The following is a 21,985-nucleotide window of genomic DNA, read 5'->3' on the forward strand; positions in this document are numbered from 1 at the left end:
ATGGGAAGAAACAGGACAGGACAACAACTGCTGTTCAACTTCAACTGATTTATTCAAATTATTGCTGTTTTTATGATGAATAAAATAATTGTTAGTTGTTACACTGTGTTCTTTCATTCAATTTGTGTCCTAACATGTGTCGTCGACTATTATATTTCAAATCTAGGCATCTTGTTTTTTTTCGGCCCTTCTTTTTTTTTTGCGCTCTCGCATTAGATTTGGGTCTCCAAAGGACGTCATCCATAAAAATTACTTGGTGCAGCCTTACTCTAACAACTGGATATGATTTTGGAAAAGGTCAGACGTTTCAAGTAGCATCCACTACTTTTCGTCAGTGACTGTGAGCAAGATTTGTCCACCAGCAGGTTTATAACCACGAACTATGAATTGATATGCAAACAAAGAGAAGACAAATTCACAGTGACTGTCACTGACGAAAAGTAGTGGATGCTACTTGAAACGTCTGACCGTTTCCACAATCATATCCAGTTGTTTGAGTAACTGCTTTTTTGCCGTATCTTATTACCTGGATGTCTAATCTTCATCGACGTAGCTAGAGCAGGGCTTGAAATAGAGTTGTGTACAGGTACCAGGGATATCTCCAGGACCCGTCCTTCCATTCCAGGCCGGAAATTTCCTTGTTAGGATGGAAAACAATTCAACTGTCCCAAAAATATCAATTTCACAAGATAAAACTGATGAAAATGTTGTTTTTTAAAGCTTAAAATGACAAATTCAATGATGAAAATTGAAAAATAATTGGCTCCCCAAGAATGAGTGGGACGGAAAAAGATAGCCCTGACCGGTATCGGTACTGTACCGATACAATCAAGTAGGTACAGGTCCGAAATACCTGAACCCTAGTGTATCGGTACTGTACTGGTACTACTGTAAGTCTTCTTATGTTCGCTAGCACTTAATTTTGCGACACTTAGCAAGACAGGAGTTCGCAAGGTCTTTGAGTTCGCGAACGAGTGTTATCAATTTTTTCGGTAGCGCAAGGTAAAATTTTGATATTTTGAACCGTCTTTAACGCTATTTCCCGCATTCTGAGGGACAAAATTGTTGAGTAAAGGTACGTAATAATGCGTCCACATTTACGCCGAGGAGCGCTAGCGGAAGTTTTCCGCCACGCATATACAATCTAAATATATATATTACATGTATCTAATTTTGTTTCCTTGCCGGGAAAATGAAGTGACTGTTGCCTTCAGAAGAGGCTGAGCAACGTTTCAAGCCCTGTTGTAGTGATTCTGTTATCCTATGCTCTTCAAGCTTCTATTGATCTGCGTACTGTTTTGCTCGTTCATCTGTTGTTGTTCGGATGCTTTCTGTATTGACCTATTTAAACTGTACAACAAGGAGTATGTTTATCCCCTAGCTTGAACGAGGTCACAGCTTGCTGACCAGAAACCTATTCAGCATATCGGGTGTTAACTTGTTGATGGAGTAAAATTGAGTGACCCGGAAGGTCATTCAATTACCTGCAAGAATTGAATCCTTCAAAATGCAATTTCAGACGGGAAAATTGACATCTAAGGGTCTCTGTTAAAGGCATCCAGAGCCTTTTATGAGGCTTGAAACGTGGATTAAAAAACTCTGATTTCTAGCCATTTCTACACATAGTAAGTTTCAATAACACTATACCATTTCATATCGACATCAAAGGAGCAAAGATATGATGCGGTTGTGTTGTGAGAATGGATAGAAAATCCAAGCCCTAAAAGACTGATACTGACTATCCATCACAATTAGCGGTTCGACCAATGAGAGAGCGACTGCATGTCCGTCTAATATTTGCATTTTTATGTTTTGATTTTGCATTTCTACGTTTTGACGGAGTTGGGCCGGGCTATGGTATCGGTCTATTTACACTAGGCTTGTGAAACTAAAAGATCACCATGTAGCTTATGTTTGTGCCGCTTTTGAACACCTTTGATAAGAAATCCGCACGCAAATGTGGCAAACAGTGGAATTAAATGTCAAATTCATAAAGATTACAGCAACTAGAATATTTCCAGTTTTCAAGCCTCATAAAATGCTTTGGGTGCCTTTAAAGTTAGCATGTGTTAGGTTGCTTGTGTTTCTGTGGTACTAATGGTCAGAAACCCCACTGCTTTGCCATATGGATCAGAGTTTCCAGATCGATAGAGCAGTGGTTTGAACCGTACTTGGGCATGATGTTAGGGTTGTATTAGTCCTTTAGGCTGGAGACGTAAAGTCAGCGGTCCCTTGTATGGGGGAGCTTCCTGTGTAAGTCTCAGGCATCAGATCTCTGCACGTACATGTGAAAGATCTTAACTTACTGAGAAGAGTAGGGATGGCCTGTTATTTATGTGTTTGGATGAAATCGTGAGCCTTGGCAAGATTGCATTGCACTACTAGGTATCGAGAAAGTGTCACTCTGCACCTAATAATCTGAGGACAGCTACTTTGGGTGCATTTTAGACTTATTTGCTCTCTTTTTATGCAAAGCATGTGGCAGTTACAGAGCATTATCCAGAGTTTGTAAATGAGTCTCAATTGTTATCTTCTTTAAATGACACAGTGAAAGTGTTTACATTTCCAAGGAATTTTGATTCAAACGCTGCCAAAACGAGATTAAAATATGCTCATCATCATCAGTAATCCGTTTCCAGTTTATGATTTATGCTGTAAATCTACAATTTACTGATCTAACAGTTATTTGAGCCTTTGATCTGTCCATGGTGCTGATTGGTTAGGTGTTGTTATTGTTATGTTCCTTTCCTTGGTACTGACTTTGCTAGCTAGTCGATATAATCAATACCCTTGAATATTGATTGAACATTGACTTCAAATGATCTTACAACTTTCTTCATGCTGAAAGCACTTATTTTCTTAAAGCTGATTGGATTGCCTATAGTTGTGAGCTTTGGAGTAATGTTGGACAATTTTGTTCAAATTTTATACTTTTCATGGCAACTTTTTTAACTACCATTAACTTTAATCAGCTGGGTTTCATAAATCCGCCATTTTGAACTGTGGGTTTGAGAGATCTCTAGTGCAGCACTCCCAGGTATGCACAGTTTAGATATACAGAGGTGCACTATACATGGGGATGTTAGGTTGGAGATCTGTTTAGACATATCTTTTCAGGGTGGCGGCGTTATAATGTACCCTGGTGGAATTATGTCAACTTGGTAGATGTTACATGTATGTAACTTTTTCTTAATGCAGGGGTAACATGTGTGGGGTCGTGTGGCACAACGGCAGTGTGTTCGGCTCAGAACCAAGTGGTCCCGGGTTTGAATCCTGTCGTGTCACCGATCTTGTGGCCTTTGGGAAAGGCACTTTACACGACTTTCCCAACATGCCGGGATGGTTGTCATCAAGACCGTGGGCATTAAAGAAACAAACAAACAAACAAACATTTTTGTGATCTTCTCTTTTGCAGATCGTAACTTCATCATTGCCAATGCACAGGTGGAAAACCTGGCGATCATCTTCTGCAACGATGGGTTCTGTGAGCTGTGCGGATACTCTCGGGCGGAGCTTATGCAGGTTAGTGTCTGCATCTGTGTCGTTATCTGTATTTTCTGGATTAAAGGACACCCAAGCAATTTTAGGGCCCAAAAATTGGATTTTGAAAGTCAATCTATTTCGTCATTTCCATACAAGATTAGTTCAAACAACACTATCACAATGTATAGCGACGTCCATGACGCAAAAATATGACGTCGTTGTGAACTGAAAATCGTCGCCAGAACAAACACACAGAACACATAAGCAGACACACACCACCGAAAACATAACATTCTCGTCGAAGGTAAAAATTCTGTATCCACTCAATCAATCACTTCCATAGATTCCTTCCCTTCTCACTACTGATAAAAACAGCTTGGCTGTCAAACAGTCCAATTGCAAGGAGCATATGCATGTGCTCAGATGGGCAGATAAGTCTCCTAAAGCCAAAATTCACAATTCACAAAAAGTGACAATTCATGCGAGCGTCGGCCAAATTTGTAGATCGCCCGAAGCTCGCCGAATTTCAAAATTGCCTGAGCGTCGACCATATTTTCCAATGAAAATCTCGGGTGACGTCCGTCGAACACTAGAAACTAAAAATCCCCCATGAGATGGTACCATCTCTTGGACATGGATGAAGTCAGAATCGACTAACCTAGTAAAAGGCCAATATTTGGATCAAGTTTGATTTCTAAAAATCGCCCAAAGCCCGCGTAATCGACAGGACGTCGGCCGTACTTTGGCTAAAAATGCACATTTAAGGCTCGCCAACACATCGACAGAGCTGAATTTCTTATTTGTGACGGGGCTTAACAACAACATAATGATATGCCATCATATGCAGTCTGGAAAGGTTTCTACCATTAGCCTTATATCGTAACCGCACTTGCTGACCTTGTTCAGAGGACTTGGAAGATATACAGCATCAGACGGCGTATGAACATTTGCCGCAGATGCCCTTTTCCAGAGGTTGTATTCTGTGCTAGGGCTAATGCATAAAAGAGTCCTTTAGATGTGTTGTGCATCTGTAAGTATGAAAGTTTGAAAATGTGGCAAAAGGTGAGAGAAACTTATATTCATATTGTTTTATGTTACATGATTGTGAATGAATTAATCATTCAGTTTATGTTAGGTTATTCTTTTGTATCCTGATTTGTTATGATTTGTTATGATTGTAAGTGCTCCCTTGGAAATCAGTTATTTAGTTGACAGAAGGACCACCCTAAAGATTAAATAAATGAAATAACATCAACTCTAATGAATCTGCTGGGTACACTAAGGCCACCATATTAAAAGAATTGTGTTATCTAGGCTATTACAAAGGCTAGCTCTAATAACTGAATACTGTAAATGCAGAAATGTTTGCGGTGGTTTCATGTTCACGGTTTTCGCGACAACCGTTTCACCGCGAACTTGAAATTACCGCAAACATTTTTGTCCAATACTGTAGCAGTATGTGACTATAGCACTGCCGCGAAATCAAAACTACAGCGAACACTCCATTTTCCCCAATAGCGCGAAATTAAAAAACATGCAAACTTAAATGCATTTACAGTAATATACAGTATGCAATATACATTGTATACTTGTCAAGTGGTTTCAAGGCACATATATGCGGTTGCACAGCACAAGACTTACTAATAGGTACTATATATAGTTTTTACATATTTTCCTTCAAATCATTCCTAGTCCATTGCATTACCTCCGTAAATAAAAAGCAGTGGACCTAAAAGTTTCACCCCAACATCTAAAGATTATTTGCAGATGACCTTTTGAACAGGTCAGAGGGCAGAGTTTACAATACATGGAAGAGTACACTCTGATCTATGACTGTCTTTGGCTTTAATTTTTTTCTGTCCCACTCATTGTTTGGGAGTCCAATGTTGTTGATTTTCATTATTGAATCTAATACAATTTAAGCTTATGAAAATGCATTTTCATCAATTTCATGCCATGAAGTTTTTAGTGTTCTTTGGGACGGATGGGTTGAAATTTTCTGTCAGTTATAAAAAAACAAATTTTTGTCCCGGGACGGAGCAACAGGTCCTGGAGACAGCCCTGTTCTCTACACAAGAAGCAGTGAACCTAAAAGTTTCACTCCAGCAACTGAACATTAGTTGCAGATACCCTTTCAAATAGGTCAGAAGGCCAGAGGGTCGAATGCATGGTAGAGTACACTCTGATCCCCAAACTCTGATGAGCCAAGGGAGGTTAATTGGGGGGGCATCTGAAACTGATGCCTTGTGTGGGTGAGCTGGTACGTATGTGGGGTACCCAAGCTGAAAGTACTGTACAGTTGTGACTTTGTATTTCAATATTTGAAACCTAGTACACTTACAAAATTTTTTTCTTATTTTTCTTATTATTATTCTTTTCTTATGTTGAAAAAGATTTTCGTATACAATGAAAAACAAGAAAATTCAAGAAACCTTCTGCAAAAGTCTTTGAATGTCAATATCTTACACAAAGAATTTTATTTTTCTGAAGTTAAGAAAATATTTCTAGCATGATGTTCACCAATATGAATTTTCTAGAAAAATAAGAAAAATGTTCTTTCTTAGTATTACAATAAGATTTGTTTTTTGTTTGGTCAAACGTGGTAATCTTACAGATTCTTTCCTTAAGATATGTTTTCTTGAAATTTTCTTGGTTTAAGAAAATTCAAGAAAAAATGTTTAGATACAATTCTTGTTTGTGTTCTAAACAGGGGCTGCGTTGCGATATAGATGTCAGTTAGGCCACACCAATTCAATTGCTTGGTTTAATAACGGATTTTCATTTTCCCCAAAAAAATTGTAGAAAAAAAAGGATTTTTTTCTAGAATTTTTTTTGGGAAAATAAAAATCCGTTAACCAAGAAATTACATTGGTGTGGCCTTAGCTGAAGAAGGAGTCCCCTCTACTTTGAACTAAATATTTGAAACCTAGTAGTTACCTCGGAGAACAACATCACTGTTTTTGCCAGTGTTCCTTTCTCACTGAAATAACAAATTGAATATATTACTTTGAGCGATAGGTACATGAATATTTAGCCTGTACAAACTCCATTTAAAAGGAAGAGCCACTGTACTGTGAATTGTGAAATAGTTGTAGTGGTTTTATGTTTGCTGTTTTCATGGTGACCTTTCTAGTGTGAATTTATCACACCACAAATTTGGTCTTCTGTGCCCCCCTCCCCACTATGTTTCACTTTGAATTCAAAACATTGCGCTGCAACATTATTAAGTCCATGAAGTTCAATGACCGTATTAAACCTAAGTAAGATATTTGTGTGGCAAGATTTGTTAAAGACAAGAGTTACATGTAGTATCGAAATAGTTGAACGGCTGCCATATATCTTGTAATCTAAGCATCTTGAAGTGTGACCATTACAAAGAATGTTCCTTTCCAACATAAATATACTTGAAAATCAAACGATCTCTCCTAGCTGCTTATCAAAGATGCCGTCAGCGTTCTCCTCAAGTCTTGCCTGCTACATGCAAACTTTGCCCCAGTTGCGGAAAACTCCTTATAAAACTTTCATGTACAGACATAATGCTATCATGGAGGGCCATCAGAAAGGACCATCCTGGGGGCTTATGAAGTGTATAAATAGCCGTCGGATATACTGAGTGCACTCAGGCTTAGAAAATCCCATTTATAGCATCCCAATATAGCAATGAATCTGGACACTCGACGTTTTGGGCTGAGTTATCACAATAAGTTGTTTAACATCAGATATGTTACAATAACATATGATATGTTACAATAGCACAACATTATGATATGTCACCTTTGATAAATTTCTTAAGACACATGTTGCTCAAATTAATATGTTTCTTTTGTAAATTTCCCAGCTTCGTTTTCTGTTCTTTAAGTTTTGTTTATTCCTGACTGTTTTATGTTGTAAATTTTTTAATTGATTATCTTATGTAAAAGTTAGTTAAGTAAAATTACAATTTTAGTTACATTTTATAATCAAACATTTTCAGAACCATGAAAGTTCAGCAACTTTGATAGACGAAAACCTAAAAAGTGAAATCAAAGCAAATAAGGTATAATATTTTTTGTATTTCTTAACCTCTGTGAAAATGTCTTGTCGTGTGGTGTAACGGCTAGAACATTCGACCGTCAAACAAGGGCACCCGAGTTCGATCCCGGCTTGCCCCAATAGACATGTCTGGACATGCGCCCCGAAGTTGTGCCATTGGGAAAGGCACTTCACACAAATTTCATCACTTCACTCAGGTGTAAATGAGTACCTAACTCTGGTTATTATACTATAGGGACGTCCCTCGGATAGGACGTTAAATGGAGGTCCCGTGTTTGGGGAGAGCCACACCCCGTGCACGTTAGATAACCCACCACACCATTCAAAAAAAGTAGGGGCATGCCCCGGTCTGCGATGGTCCGAACCTTACTGGTCTGGGTTGAAAGTCCCCTGTTATGTCAATCCTTCCACAAATGTGGTAAATCTGAATAAAAAGATAAAATGGGGATACTATTTTTGGATTGTTTGCTATTGTCTTGTTGTGTGTGCAGGTTTGTTCCCGCCAACCAGGGTTCAAGGTCGGCCTCAGGTTTAAAGTCATTTCAGCTGGGTGGGAGGAAGAGGTGTTGGCCTGGGTTCAAATTTACGAGGTCCGATGTTGGTGCCACAGGCTTGGCCCGGGCTCAAAGTCCCATAGAAAGGCAGGAATTAGACAGAATTAGCAAGAAATTCACAATAATGAATAAAACAAGAAATTCACAGACTAGATATTTCATGGAGGTATGAAATCTTCCATGACTTTTTTTATTGGAATCGTGTCTAGAATAAATCAATCTTTATGAATTAGAGATGTGTAACCGTCTGCCAGAGCTATAACAAAGAAAGTCCTGAAGAACGAAGTGAAAAAATAACTTTTCAAACTAGCTATCTGACTAAGAAGTCAATAACCTCATTTAATAGTCTTACTAACGTTTTGAATTAATCAACATGGACATAGATGCATCAGGACCAGGAAGTAGTTGACAAAGACAGAATAGATGAAAAATGTTGTCGGATTCCTCAAAAGGTGACTCTTGTACACTTGCTGGTTTCACTGGATAGTCTCTTCCATCTTTGTCATTAGCTGTATCCATCCGGCAAACTTGTGATCATACATTCAGGATAAGTCCTTCTGCAAACTACAGACTATGCCTCCGTGAATAGTTTCATCAGGTTGGTAAGTTACTGAATAAGAAGACCGAAACGTTGGTTGAATAAATCACTTGTCTTTTTATTCATTTACAGACTATGACCTTCAGTAACCTTTGCAAACGAGCTATCTGACTAGATGTCAATAGGCAGTAGTAATGGGCAACCTCAAGCCAACCATACACACTCACGCCGTATCTTCAGAAAAGACGCTATAGCCGCATAGTCCCTGTTTAGAATTTTATTCAAGCTCACATCCAGACTAGTTTCGCCTTGGTGTGGCTTTCTCGATGGTATAAGGCTCGAATGAGCCAAGTACAGTGTGTCCTGTCTTATAAAGATCAGGTGCAAATTGCCCTGGTGGCTTAACCAACCACAGTACAGCAAAAAACATGGCAGTGCAGTTTGATGAACTAGATGTCAATAACAGTTGGTGAGGCGACGTTGTGGTGGGGTTGTTTCGCTTGTCTTGAACACACCCCGTATTCAGGAACCTGATAACAGCTCTGAATTCAACTGTTTCAGTTTCAGTTTATCTATTTAGTCAGGAATACATTTCCCCTGGGGGGTGTCCCTGTGGTGTAGTGGTCTGCGCTTCTGTTACTAGTCACATCTGGTTCAAATTACTTGGACCAGAAGGCCCGGGTTCAAGCCCCGGGTATAGGACACCTCTGGACAAGAGGCGCATTGAGTCAAAGACTTTATAAAAATGGTACATACTTCTGAAACAGTATGAAAGTTAAACACACTCCACTGCCAGTGATTGCACCACAGTGTGGCCCAGGGCTATGAAACAGTGATGGGCACCGCCCTATACACCTTATGGTGTGGGAGGATTTTGACTTTTTTTAACTAGCATTTCACCTGGTGGCGCTTTTCTAAGATTCTTTGAGGGTTCAACCCCTTACATAGCATTGCATTGCAACAATAAAAATGTCAAATAATAACAAATTATACAGGATTGGAGATTGACTTGAAAATATAACAATTCATCAAACAACAGAAATCATGGTTAGATAATAACTGAAAATAACCTGATAAACTAGAAATATTGAGTAAAAACATAATGATGGGGAATCAAAACAATGGACCAACTTAAATGTAAAATAACAAGAAGCAGAATTGGCATATCAATGTGTAAATCATAAGGAAACTCATATGTCAAAAATGTGGCTCAGTCTTAACGTCAAATCATATTATCAAATGAAAACAAGGATGAAAACTTGCTCCGCTATCATACCTCACACTCCATCCTATTATATGTGAAAGAAAAACAGCACTGTTTAGAGTTGAAAATGATTTGTTACATATGGAATTGAACATGTATTGTGACTTTAATAGATGTTCTGCTGTCCTTGGTGCTGAAACAGTGATCATTGTGTTGACTACTGCAAACGTTTGTTTGTTTGTTTCTCATAACCGATATACCACCATTAAAGGAGTCCTTAAGTCCAGAGGGGGAACTTATTTTCCAATAGATGATAATTTTTGGAAGTAAAAATGAATACTTTATACAGTATACGATAAAATACCCACTAGTCCAATGTGCATCAAAAAGCATTCAGTATTCTACCAAATTCCCCAGATGACCCTCTATATTCTGATTAATTAAATTAAACAACCTCAGCCTATGGCTTATTACAATGTGCCTGACAAGGCCTGATAAAATTTATATTACAAAAATAATGTCAGGGTGTATAAGAAAAACTCGTCTTGCTTTGTGTTCTTTTATATCTTATTAACAATCGGCCTTCTTATTGTGCTTAACACCCCTCGTCTATGCCAAAAATACACACCATTAAAGATGAATGTTTACACATAAGGGAATACATGGGAAGGGTCTGCAAGGGTTTAGTGAGTATCATATTGTTTTAAAAAACACACCTTGTGTAATTCACCATAAGCGAAATTCTGTAAAAAGTCGGCTGATTATGTATTCATTGATACATAATCTATTGGAAAATAACACCGCCTTCTGGAGTTTAGGACTCCTTTAAGCATAACACACACCAAATTTATACAAGCTGTGTAAGACCAGACTACAAGGCTTGATCCACTCACACCGGAATGGACCTCTACTCTTATCCATGACTGTGGTGGGTTCTTTAGCGTGATCAAAATGTGGCTTTCCTCAAACATGTGACTTCCAGTTTTACATCCGATCCGAGAGGACATAAGTTGTTGCCCGACACTGGAGGACCGGGGTTACTTGAGGACATCTGATAATGGATGACCTTATTAAGCTTCATCATATGAGTGACCACCCATGCATTCTTACTCAGCCATTAAATCATGCTCAGGCCATGCCAATTTTTTTGTTGATCTCGGAATAGCCTGTCCTGTTTTTCCCATTTTGAAAAAAAAATTGGGTCACTATTCCCATTCACAAATTTTAACTCCCAATTTTATTATTTGTTTAGTCACTGTGGTAAAACTCAATAGCCACTAAAATAGATTATAGAGGCCTGCACATACCTAAAAAGTGCTGTCACATTGATCATAAGTTATAATTTTTCATTAATTTTGTTAAAACTATTTCTCAATATCAATCCATATATTACATGACGAAAGGTAATTTTTATCTTATCCACTAGAAACTTTGCTGGTGTGAGTTCCTGCATGGCCCAGAAACTGATTCTAAAGTCATCCAATGACACAGAAACAGTCGTATGCTGCTCTTACAAAGATTACAATGAACAGCTGGGCCTTAGACGTATAATTGCCTGATCCACAAACTAAGTTAAAATTTCTGTTTTGTTTCCTTCCCATCAGAAACTGTGCTGGTGTGAGTTCTTGTATTGCCCAAAATCCATTCCAAAATCATCAAACAGAAGCAGTTTTATGCTGCCTTTTAAAGGAGTCCTAAACTCCAGAAAGGGGGTGTTATTTTCCACTAGATTATGTATCAATCAATACATAATCAGCCAACTTTGTACAGAATTCCGCTTGTGGTGAATTACACAAGGTGTTTTTTTTTACAACATGATACTCACTAAACCCCTGCAGACCCTACCAGTGTATTCCCTATGCGTATACTAAACATACATTTTCAAACGCGGATATTTTCGGCGTAGATGAGGGTGGTTATAAGGGAGCCAATTGTTAATAAGATATAAAAGAACACATAGCAAGACGAGTTTTTCTTAACCACCCTGACATTCTTTTTGTAATTTCTAACTTTTGTCAGGCCTTATCAGGCACATTGTAAAAATCACATAGACTGAGGGTCACCTGGGGAATTTGGTAGAATACTGAATGCTTTGGATGCGCACGGGACTAGTGGGTACTTTATCGTATACTGTAAAAAATATTAATTCCTACTTCCTAAAATTACCATCCATTGGAAAATAACTCCCCCCTCCGGAGTTAAGGACTCCTTTAACAAAGTATATAAGTTAAATTTAACTTTCTAGAGTCTGCTAAAAGGTCTACAACTTGCAATTGATAACTTTTCTGTTTTCCTCCTCCCAGAAACCGTGCTGGTGTGAGTTCCTGCATGGCCCCAAGACCAATGCCAAAGCCATCCGACAGGTGCGTCTGGCCCTGTCGTCCACGGAGGAGAAGCAGGTGGAAATTCTCTACTATAGGAAGGACGGTGAGTCTACATGTATTAGCAACATTACCTTTAAATATAACAGTAACCGCAACAGTTGTTCCTCCGAAAGTAATTTCATCAGGTTGGTAGAACATAGGATATTGGAGATTTCTTTTTACTACCTACCTAGTCCCTTTACCTTTGGGTCGTTGGAGGGACAAGGTAGCAGTGAAGATGGAGATCTGTCTCCAGGCTCGTCTGTTTCTTACAGCAGTCAGCCTTTCAGACAGGCTAAGGGACGTCCACTCTGCGATGTTATCCTGCCAGGATTTCCTCTGTCCTACGGCGACCTCCTTCCAGAGTGCCCTGCAGTATGGTCTTGGCCAGGTTGTCGTGGCGTGTCACGTGGCCAAACCACTGAAGCTTACGTCTCTTGACTGTTGCTAGCAGTGGTTCCTGTGGGCCGACAATGCTGCGTACAACTTGCCGCACGTAATCATTTTTTTTTTACACAACCAGTAATTCTCACCTGCTGACGTGTTGGTGTCTGTCAGACACCTTCCTCAGAGCTTCTGACTGAAGTACTTCACTTCTCATCGCTAGTTTAAGTAGCCAAAGAAGGTGGCACTTTTGCGGTGAGAACACTGTCCCAAACGCGCTACCTACTTTGGCTACTTATAGCGGTGAGAAGCAGTACTCCAGGCCACACCAATTTGAGGAAGGTGTCTGACAGACACCGAAACGTCAGCAGGTGAGACTTACTGGTTGTGTAACAAAGAAAACTCCAATGTTCTGTAACAGTTGTAATTTTAAAGTTTGTATTGAGTAGATGGTAAACCTACTTGTTGCCTCAAACAGTTTTAGTCTTTTGAATCTTGGTTCGAGCATGTCAGGAAGGACATTAGCGTAACGGCTTCATTTACTTTGTCCTGAGTATGCAAATGAGTATGCTAATTTATGACGTGTGCACATGTGTGTGTGTGGTGTGTGGCCTAACCAGCATGAACCCCCTGGACAGAGCTTGCTGGAAGCTCAGTGTGAAGACTAGCCGACTGTTGCCCACCCCTGCGTCAGGGACCCCAGCTCCAGTATGATTGAATTATGAATACTAGTACTACTAGTATCTACTGCTACTGGCTGGTGGCATAATTAGATTGATAGGTTTTTGAACAGCGGAAGTAGGGGAAAAGTCACTTTTGTATTGGACAAGGGGGAGGGGGGCTTATTTATCATTAAAAAAAATACTTTCCAATTCACTAGTATAGATTACTAGTCTTCCTGGACTGCAACCCGTACCAGTAGCATGCATCAACTTACCCCGTCCCCCCGCCCCCCCTGGGAGTCGAACAATGATGATGATGAGCATGCATATCAAGATCCAACATTGTGGTCTCGAGGATACAATGTCCCACTTGGCCATCTACATGTATGCTGTCATACTTGCTGGATTAGTTGCATCTTGTAACTGATCACAGTAGAATATCTTTAAGCTAAAAAGATTCATAGACCAGAACTTTTCTGAGAGCTATGATAACTAGAGTTTTAAACTTCCCGGCAAAGAAATCACAGGCAAAATGCTAGATCCTAGTGCACTTAACTGAGTAATCGTAACTTGTAAATTTGCAGCAGAGGCATTTATGTTTATTACACTGTTACTGTAACTAATGCTCGCCGTGTATCACCGTGTTCGGCAAGGTGGTTGTTAAGGACAGGATTACTATGTGCGCCGTGCCACACATCTTTGCTAATCTTGGACAAATTAGAAATATTACGCCCGAGGGAAGCAACATTTGTGGAGGAATTACCGAGTATACTTGCAGGATGTCCCCAGTTGCAAGATTGGGGAATATTCAAGGAATTATAGCCTGTCTAAAACAGTCATATGTTTCAAGGCAGAAGATGAAAAAAATGCATGAAGCCACGTTGTTAACGTGGGGTCCTGTGGCGTAACGGCAGGGTGTTCCACTCAGAACCAAGAGGTCACGAGTTCGAATCCCCCTGACGCCACCGATGCTGTGCCCTTGGGAAAGGCACTTTACACAATTTTCCTCACTTCGCACAGGTGCATAAAAATTTTAAAATGGGTATGTTGTTATCTTTCTGGCACTGTTAATATAAGTTATAAAAACTTGTGTACAGTGCCACGTCGTCCTTGTCTGTCAAAAACCAACATAAAAAAAGGCTCATCATACATATTGAAATCAGAGTTGAACTGCAATTTCCAACACAAGAGAATTAAAAGGTAACATCTGCTAACATATTTCTACCAGGCTACATAATTCTGCCACCCTGAAAATATACGTCCAAACAGATATCTGATCCAACAACCCCAGTATCTAAACTGTGCATACCTGGGGGATTCTGTGCTAGAGATTTCTCAAACAAACTTTTTTTCAGAGTGGCAGATTTATGTAACCCAGTGGATTTATGTTATTGGAGGTTAACGTTACACGTTTTTAGATATTTTGGGATCTGAAGTTTTTCATTAATCTAAAAATAAGAGTTTGCTGAAAATTTGGTTAGTCCAGTTCTCTAGATCTGCATAATATATGTATCCAAAGTGTTACTGTCTCTTATCTAATTCACATAAAATACTTGAACTAGAGTTCCACGACCTCATACCTTCGCCAAATGATTTTAACCTTTATGACTGACATATTAGGAGTGATTGTCATCAATTATAAATCATACCAGTTGATCTTCTTCACCCCAAAAAAAGTATGAACTTAACAAAGAAGGTTATGCTAACAAAGTAACATTTGTCTTGAATTATGCAAATGTTGACCTTATTAGCATAATTTGATTCAACGATGTTCACATTCACATAACTTCCAAATGACACAAGTATGAAATTGCCATCATTTACCTGTATGGAAGTATAGTAGTTTCTCATTAATTATGCAAATTAGGCCTACATTTGCATATTTTTAAATGTATCAAATTCTTCAGTAACAAATGTCACATATGTCAATAGTCATATCATGGAACACAGTGGGTTTTTAAAATTGTCTCATTAATTATGCAAATTAGAATCTGATTTGCATAATTATTGTCCAATCATACAAAGCATCACGTAAGCTATCTACATGCCAAAAATCATTACCATCCATCAAGCCCATCTTGAGTTATAGTGTTTTCTCATTAATTATGCAAATGAGGTCTTCATTTGCATAGTTGATATCTATCAATATTTCTCTCTTCTTCAGTTACATATGTCACATGTTTGAGAGTCCTATCTTGGAATTTGGCAGATGTATAAACTTTCCTCATTAATTATGCAAACTACATACTTATTTGCATAATAAGTATCTAATCATGTACATCATCACTCAAGCTATCTACTTACCAAAAATCATAACCGTCCATCGAGCCCTTCTTGAGTTATTCCCTTTCAAAGTCTGAACCAAAACCTGATCCTGCAGTTCCAAAAAAGCCGCTAGGGGGCCAAAACCTATACCACTTACTCTCTGTCCAAAGAGCTATCTACCACTCAAAAATCAGTTCCATAGCTTGTCCAGAACACGAGATATCGAAACAGGAAGTTCCGCTGCAGTACCGTAACAAGCCACTAGGGGGCTCAAAATCTAATCATTTCCTAGTCTCATCAAGACCTACCCACCTACCAAATATCAAGACAATCCATCCAAGCCTTCTCGAGTTATGCTGTACGTTACAAACAAACAAACACACAAACACACACACACACAAACGCTACCCTCTGCATAACCTTCTCAGCGAAGGTAATAACAAAAATGAGATAATGCCAATCAAAATTAAGTACAGGTATTATTAAGACATTTTTGCTAATTAGAATAAACATGGCATTAAAAACATGATGGCTGGTAATTAATGATAGGGTAAAAACAATTCCTTTTAGACACTAACTTAACTTTTACCAAAACATTCAAATTCACTCCAACCTTATAAAGTCTTTAACTTGTTTCCACTTTCTGCTTTGGGAAAAACATAATGACGCGTAATTACCTGTGAGTACTGACTGTGTGGGATAATCTTGTTATCAAGTTTTGCAGGTTGCCTGAAATTGCTACATCTGTCTGTAGTAATAACTGTCTACTAGTAGCTAGAACTGGATATCTGTAAAATAATATCATAGAGTGGAACTCATTACCACCAAGTGCTGTGTATAGGAGAATCGTCAGTATGATAGACAGCTTTAAACAACGCTTACAGCTTGATGTGCAAAAGTTAGGTGACAGGTCGTTTAGTATAATATAACCAGCTGCTGCTGCGCTGCATGCCTGCAAAGCTGGTGTGTTACGCCGAAGGGCGGTTATACCAGCTACATAGAATGATACAGATATGAAATTGTTTCACAAATTTTCATAAAACTCGATCCGCTATTAAGTTTTTTTTATCAATATCTTGCAGGTTCAAATGACTGTAGGTTGGCCTAGAATTCTATATAACTGGATGCAAATAATCAAAAGTTTTTTACTCAAATTCATCTTAAAGGCAGGCTAAACTTAATTTCGTAAAGCATACTGCAGTATGTTAAATATACCACTAAGACCAGTTCTGACTTGTTTTACACTAGTCCATCAAAGATTAGCGTTTTTACAACATTTGAAATTCGCGGTGTGGTGATGTAATACTGGCGATGTCCAAAGCCCTTTGACCTTTGTGACGTCAGATTCCGAGTCGGTGGAATGGCGTCTGGAGCAATTCCTATGGTGCAGGTGTGGCTTACTCGGAATCTGACGTCACAAAGGTCAAAGGTCTTTGGACATCGCCAGTATTATATCACCACACCGCGAATTTCAAATGTTGTAAAAACGCTAATCTATGATGGACTAGTGTAAAACAAGTCAGAACTGGTCTTAGTGGTATATTTAACATACTGCAGTATGCTTTACGAAATTAAGTTTAGCCTGCCTTTAAGTTAAACTTTGTAATTTCATACTGTAACTTTGTTTACATTTGCAGCAGTTAAATTTCACAGCAAGGTAAAATCAAGTGTCTTTATTTACATGTAGGTTTGCTGTTTCAACAAACAAAACCAGGAGTATGAAACCTCTGCACATATTTCATGATCTATACAGTGTATAACTCTTGAAGTTGGTACTACTATTCGTCAAAGAAGCTAAGCTTCATATTATTGTAAATTAACGAGGGCAAATAATGAGGGGGCGATGATCAATGAATCGTTGTGGAAACAGTGATGCGCAAAATCATTTCCCTGCTTTATTACATGTTAGCGCAGGTGACATGAGAAATGGGCTGGAGCTCCTGTAAATCAGCTTTAAACAACCTCTGGAAAATTACAGGACTTTAGATAAAGTCAGATAAGCATGTGCGAAGGATGATAGATCAGGACAAGTTTGCAATTATTTTGTCATCGCAGAAGTGCTAAGTATATAGCAGCCTTTATCAAATTACCTGTCATAAATGTGTAGTTACTGTAGCCGGTTACAAACTGTTAGCCTGAAAAATACCCGTTCTGTTCTACATGTACCTCTGCTCAAAGCTGACAGATTTCAGACCAGCAAAGTGAAAGAATAGGGCCTGTTTACACTACTAATGTGCATATATTATTCAAATCCGTATGAGCTGTGTACTTACATTTTTTGGCTTTGGTAAATCAATTTGCGGGAAAAAAATGAATTGTTTTTCACTTTGACACACCGTGTGCAGTCTGGTTATCGAACCGAAAAACTATTTTTTTCGGCCGCAAACTTTACCTTAGACAAAAGAATGTCAATACGCATCTCAATACGGACTTGAATACATACACAAGTGTGAACAGGCCTATAGCCATATTTTGTTTCAGGAAATAGTTTTGGTAGTCTACTGAGTATGCAGCACAACAAGACCAGTTGCTAAATTTTGTCATTTTCCCTCCTACGATGAAATTAAGTTCCCTTAAAGGGGTCCAAAGCAATATTAGGGCCCAAAAATGGAAATGGAAAAAATGCTGAAATCTTTATTGTAGTGACATTTACTAACACTGTTAAGAACATTTGCGTAGTTACTTCATACTTTGAGCATATCAAAGCCGCACAAAAACGTGTCTTACGATGATCTGCTTAGTTTGGGGAGTCTTCAAAAACCCTAGCAACAATTTTCAACGAGTTCTCACATCTCAAAGACATCGCATTTTTGCATTATGGACATCCCTATACATTGTACATTGTGATAGTGTTGTTTGAACAAATTATGAATGGAAATGACCTTTCAGAATCCTATTTTCGGGCCCGATATTGCTTGGAGCCCCTTTCAAAATACTAAATGAATTTACAGTCAGCTCAAGGTGTGGCCAAAACTCCTTTGACAAACTGATGTGTTTTGCTTTCTAATCGTTTGAATGTGTAATTCTAATCGAGGCACAGATGGTTGAGTTATGTTATCCGAACTTCAAAGAGCCGCTCATCCACCTTTTGCACATGGGGTTGTTGTTGAAAGACTTGACTAGAAATTTCATTTGAGCAAATTATTGGCGATCTCTCATGCAAAGCGGGACGCTCGGGCTGGAATTGGAGGTTGATGATGAATCTTGATGACACTGCGTCGTTCCGCCATGATTAAGTTTCCCCTTGTCAGCCATCCGCTGCACTATGCATCACTTCCTCCCAATTAGAAAGAAATGGTGGAGGGGCAATTTCATTTTTCCACATCTTTGCAATTTTCTTTTAATTCTTGTCTAACGAGCAGCTTAAGAACGATTTTGGTAGCTCGTGATGAGTATCAGGACTTGGAGTCATCAAATAAAGTTGGCAATGATTTTTTAAAAGAAGAATGTCACGGATAGTGTAAATTTGCATATTTTGTTCATTTTGTAATAGTACATAATGACTTTCATCAGTGAAGTGGACCTCTGGATCTAATCAGAATGATGAGGTCTTTCAAAATTTTATCACAGATATTGAAAATGAAATATTTCACCATCAATGTGTAGCTAACATCTTTTCAAAGCAGGTCACCAGTACTTGGTCAGAACGATTGCCTTTATAGACGAATTGCTGTTAATGTATTAAGTTTAAGGCACTTGAATTTTGTAGAATGGTGAAAATCAAGAATTTGCAGCATCTTTGATGAGTTTAGGGTTTGAACAGTATAGTATGTAGTAACACAATGGAAGACAGAATATGGGGAATTTTTTTGTACATATGTGCGCTCTAAATATGTGCTTGTGTTTGAGGCTTACAAAGTGATGTAACTATCATGAGTTGTTTATGATGCAATTGTACTATGCTATGATTTATGAACCAACAATAACCAATGTCTTATTGTCCTGTCATCTCTCAAACTCTCAAAAAAAAAGCTATCAAGAAGTCCCTATGCAGGCCTAGCAATGGCATTCCAATATGGCGGCCAGAAATGTGGTTCAATCTTTAAGAAACACAGGAGTAACTTGAAAAAAACTGGTAAATAGTCAAGACATTTACAGTACATGTATGTTTTTTATTCATGATTGCACAGACCACTTAGTCTAGTACCAGGCTTTTAGCTAGGCATGCATCCATGCGTCAATTGGACGCATGATACTAGAATAACAAGGAAATTGGACCCCCTGTTTCCCTGGTATTTAGAGACACATGTGACTGTGTTACAGTGTCACTGATGCTTTTGGGAGACAAGGAGGGAACAAGCAGTTTTTAGTGCTTAAACAGGTATGCTAAGTATGATAAGACTAGAACACACCCCTGCATCACAGCACCACCCCCCCCCCATTTTTGGACCCCTTGTCTATAAATCCTAGCTGGCTAAAAGCCTGTCTAGTACTATGCCCTATGTACTGTTCCTGCACAAATACATATCAGACCCAGTAGTGGTGGGTTGCAGCTTGTTACAGAGTTTAGGTACAGTCTGCATACATGTCCAAGATGTGATTAGTGTAATGTGTGCAGTCACTATGAAATCGTGAACGTAAAAACACAGCAAAAATTGTTTACTGTATATTGGATTGCACTCCTGTCTTCAGAAATGGTTGGTGGACTGAAATGGAAGCTTTGTCGATTTTAATCGTGTCTGTATTAGCTGACTTAGACAGTAACTTCGAGAATATGGATTATGTTGAATAGAGGGTGACGAAACCGTGCAGAATCAGTGGATCTTTTGTCATGGCAATTTACACACAATGAAGTAGGTCTTGCTTCTTCGATTTGTTTTCTTCTCGAAACACATTAAAAGCATCTTAGATGCAGAATAGAATCTGAGAAGCTACAAGTTAAATTGGTGTGGCCTTATATTGGTTTAAAAACATCCTCTAGAATTCTGATCATGATGACAGAGTGTCTGGTTTTAATGTACCTAACAACAGATAATATTTCTTCTTCCTTATAGAACATTAAAGGAGGTTTTTGTAATAACTGTGCTGTATGTATGTTAAACAATTAGTCAATTTGTCAGCCAAGACCTTAGCTGTTGCACAAATTATGGTGGAGACATTCATGAGATGAACTACAATGTATAGATAACGAACCGAGGAGAGAAAAAACGTTGGTAACATCTGTTTCTGTCTGACAGTTTCCGATTCTAATCAGCCGTTAATTTTTCCACTTGCTTCTAGAATTACTTTCAACCTAAATTGAATAATGAACTGCTAATTAATGACTACTCTGCTACAATGCAGGGTAGATTGACATCGATTGGCGTAGTCGCGGTAATGGCTTTTGAGCGCGGGAAGATGAAGGCTTGGGTCGCACATATAGACCGCCCGGACCAACTCTTATGCATTAGGCAGATGAAATCTTTTAGCGTTTGTATCGGGAGCATTGAACCTGGCTATTTGATCTAGTATATGGACAATTTATGGAAGAAATATGACAAGTGCATTTGGGAAAACGGGTAATAAAGCATTCGGGATCTGAGGATTTTCCGCTGTGGCGCAACGGCTCACTGTAAATGCATTTGTTGGGCTGGGGTTTAGACTCGGACAGAACCATTAGGCCGCGTGAAATTGATCGTATGGATGTCATCGTTTGAAATCCTGAAATTTGTGTAATTCACAATGCAAAATGTATGTTTTATGATTTTTAAATATTATTGAAATTAGTTCTTAGTTAGTACTTGTAGATGGGTATACATCTCAATAGACTAACTACAAAAAATGCAGGAAAGAGCTTGTTGTACCATCATCTGAAGCAATAATAATTATTACACTTGATATTCATATGTTATGAAACACCTTGTGTATACAGCTCAATTAACTAGAACCAAGGACATTATATAATGTTCTTGCTAGAACAAATGCAGAAAACAGCTTGTTATACCATCATGGGCAGGAACTACATTGGGTATTCATATGCAATGAAACACCCTAGACTGTCAACATTAAACTTTCCTTGAAGATGTGTATACAGCTCAATTAACGAGAACAAATGCAGAAAATAGAAAACAGCTTACGACATATTTGCCAATTTTGGGGCAATGAAATTTTTGTTTGTTTTTTGAAATCAGATTAAAATTGATGAACCCGCTGATGTCATCCATAAAAATTACTTGCTGTGGCCTAACAGAAGCTGCGATGAAATAGATATAAGCTGCATTTCCCAAAGGGCATGACATTCGGGTCTACCAGGAATTCAAACCCAGAAATTTTAGTCAGTAACCCTAACCACAAGACCGCCTTGAGCCCACTAAAGGTGAAAGCTTTCAGTTTGTTCTAAAGATCAACTACATTGTACTCTTTATGTAAGGTTGTAGGTGAGTGTATGCATGATATATCCATGGTAACAGATGTCGTATCGGCGACAAATACAGTCGTAAAGCTTCCAAAAGGTGAAAGCTTTCAGGTCGTTTGAAAGAGCGTTCAAATTGTATATCTGGCACTATTGAAGGTTACACCGT

General features: G+C 38.6%; 1 protein-coding gene across 3 annotated transcripts in view; it reads left to right on the forward strand.

Annotated features, from left to right (window-relative positions):
- The window catches only part of LOC136447045 (potassium voltage-gated channel subfamily H member 6-like), a 138,125-nt gene that overhangs the window by 55,756 nt on the left and 60,384 nt on the right, over window positions 1-21,985 (forward strand). For all 3 annotated transcript variants that reach the window (XM_066445719.1, XM_066445720.1, XM_066445721.1), the window contains exons 2-3: window positions 3,416-3,522; window positions 12,115-12,238. In XM_066445719.1, the coding sequence (XP_066301816.1) occupies window positions 3,416-3,522; window positions 12,115-12,238 (231 nt within the window). The remainder of the gene's footprint in view (window positions 1-3,415; window positions 3,523-12,114; window positions 12,239-21,985) is intronic.

Source organism: Branchiostoma lanceolatum, chromosome 13 (assembly GCF_035083965.1).
Source record: "Branchiostoma lanceolatum isolate klBraLanc5 chromosome 13, klBraLanc5.hap2, whole genome shotgun sequence".
Lineage (NCBI taxonomy): Eukaryota > Metazoa > Chordata > Leptocardii > Amphioxiformes > Branchiostomatidae > Branchiostoma > Branchiostoma lanceolatum.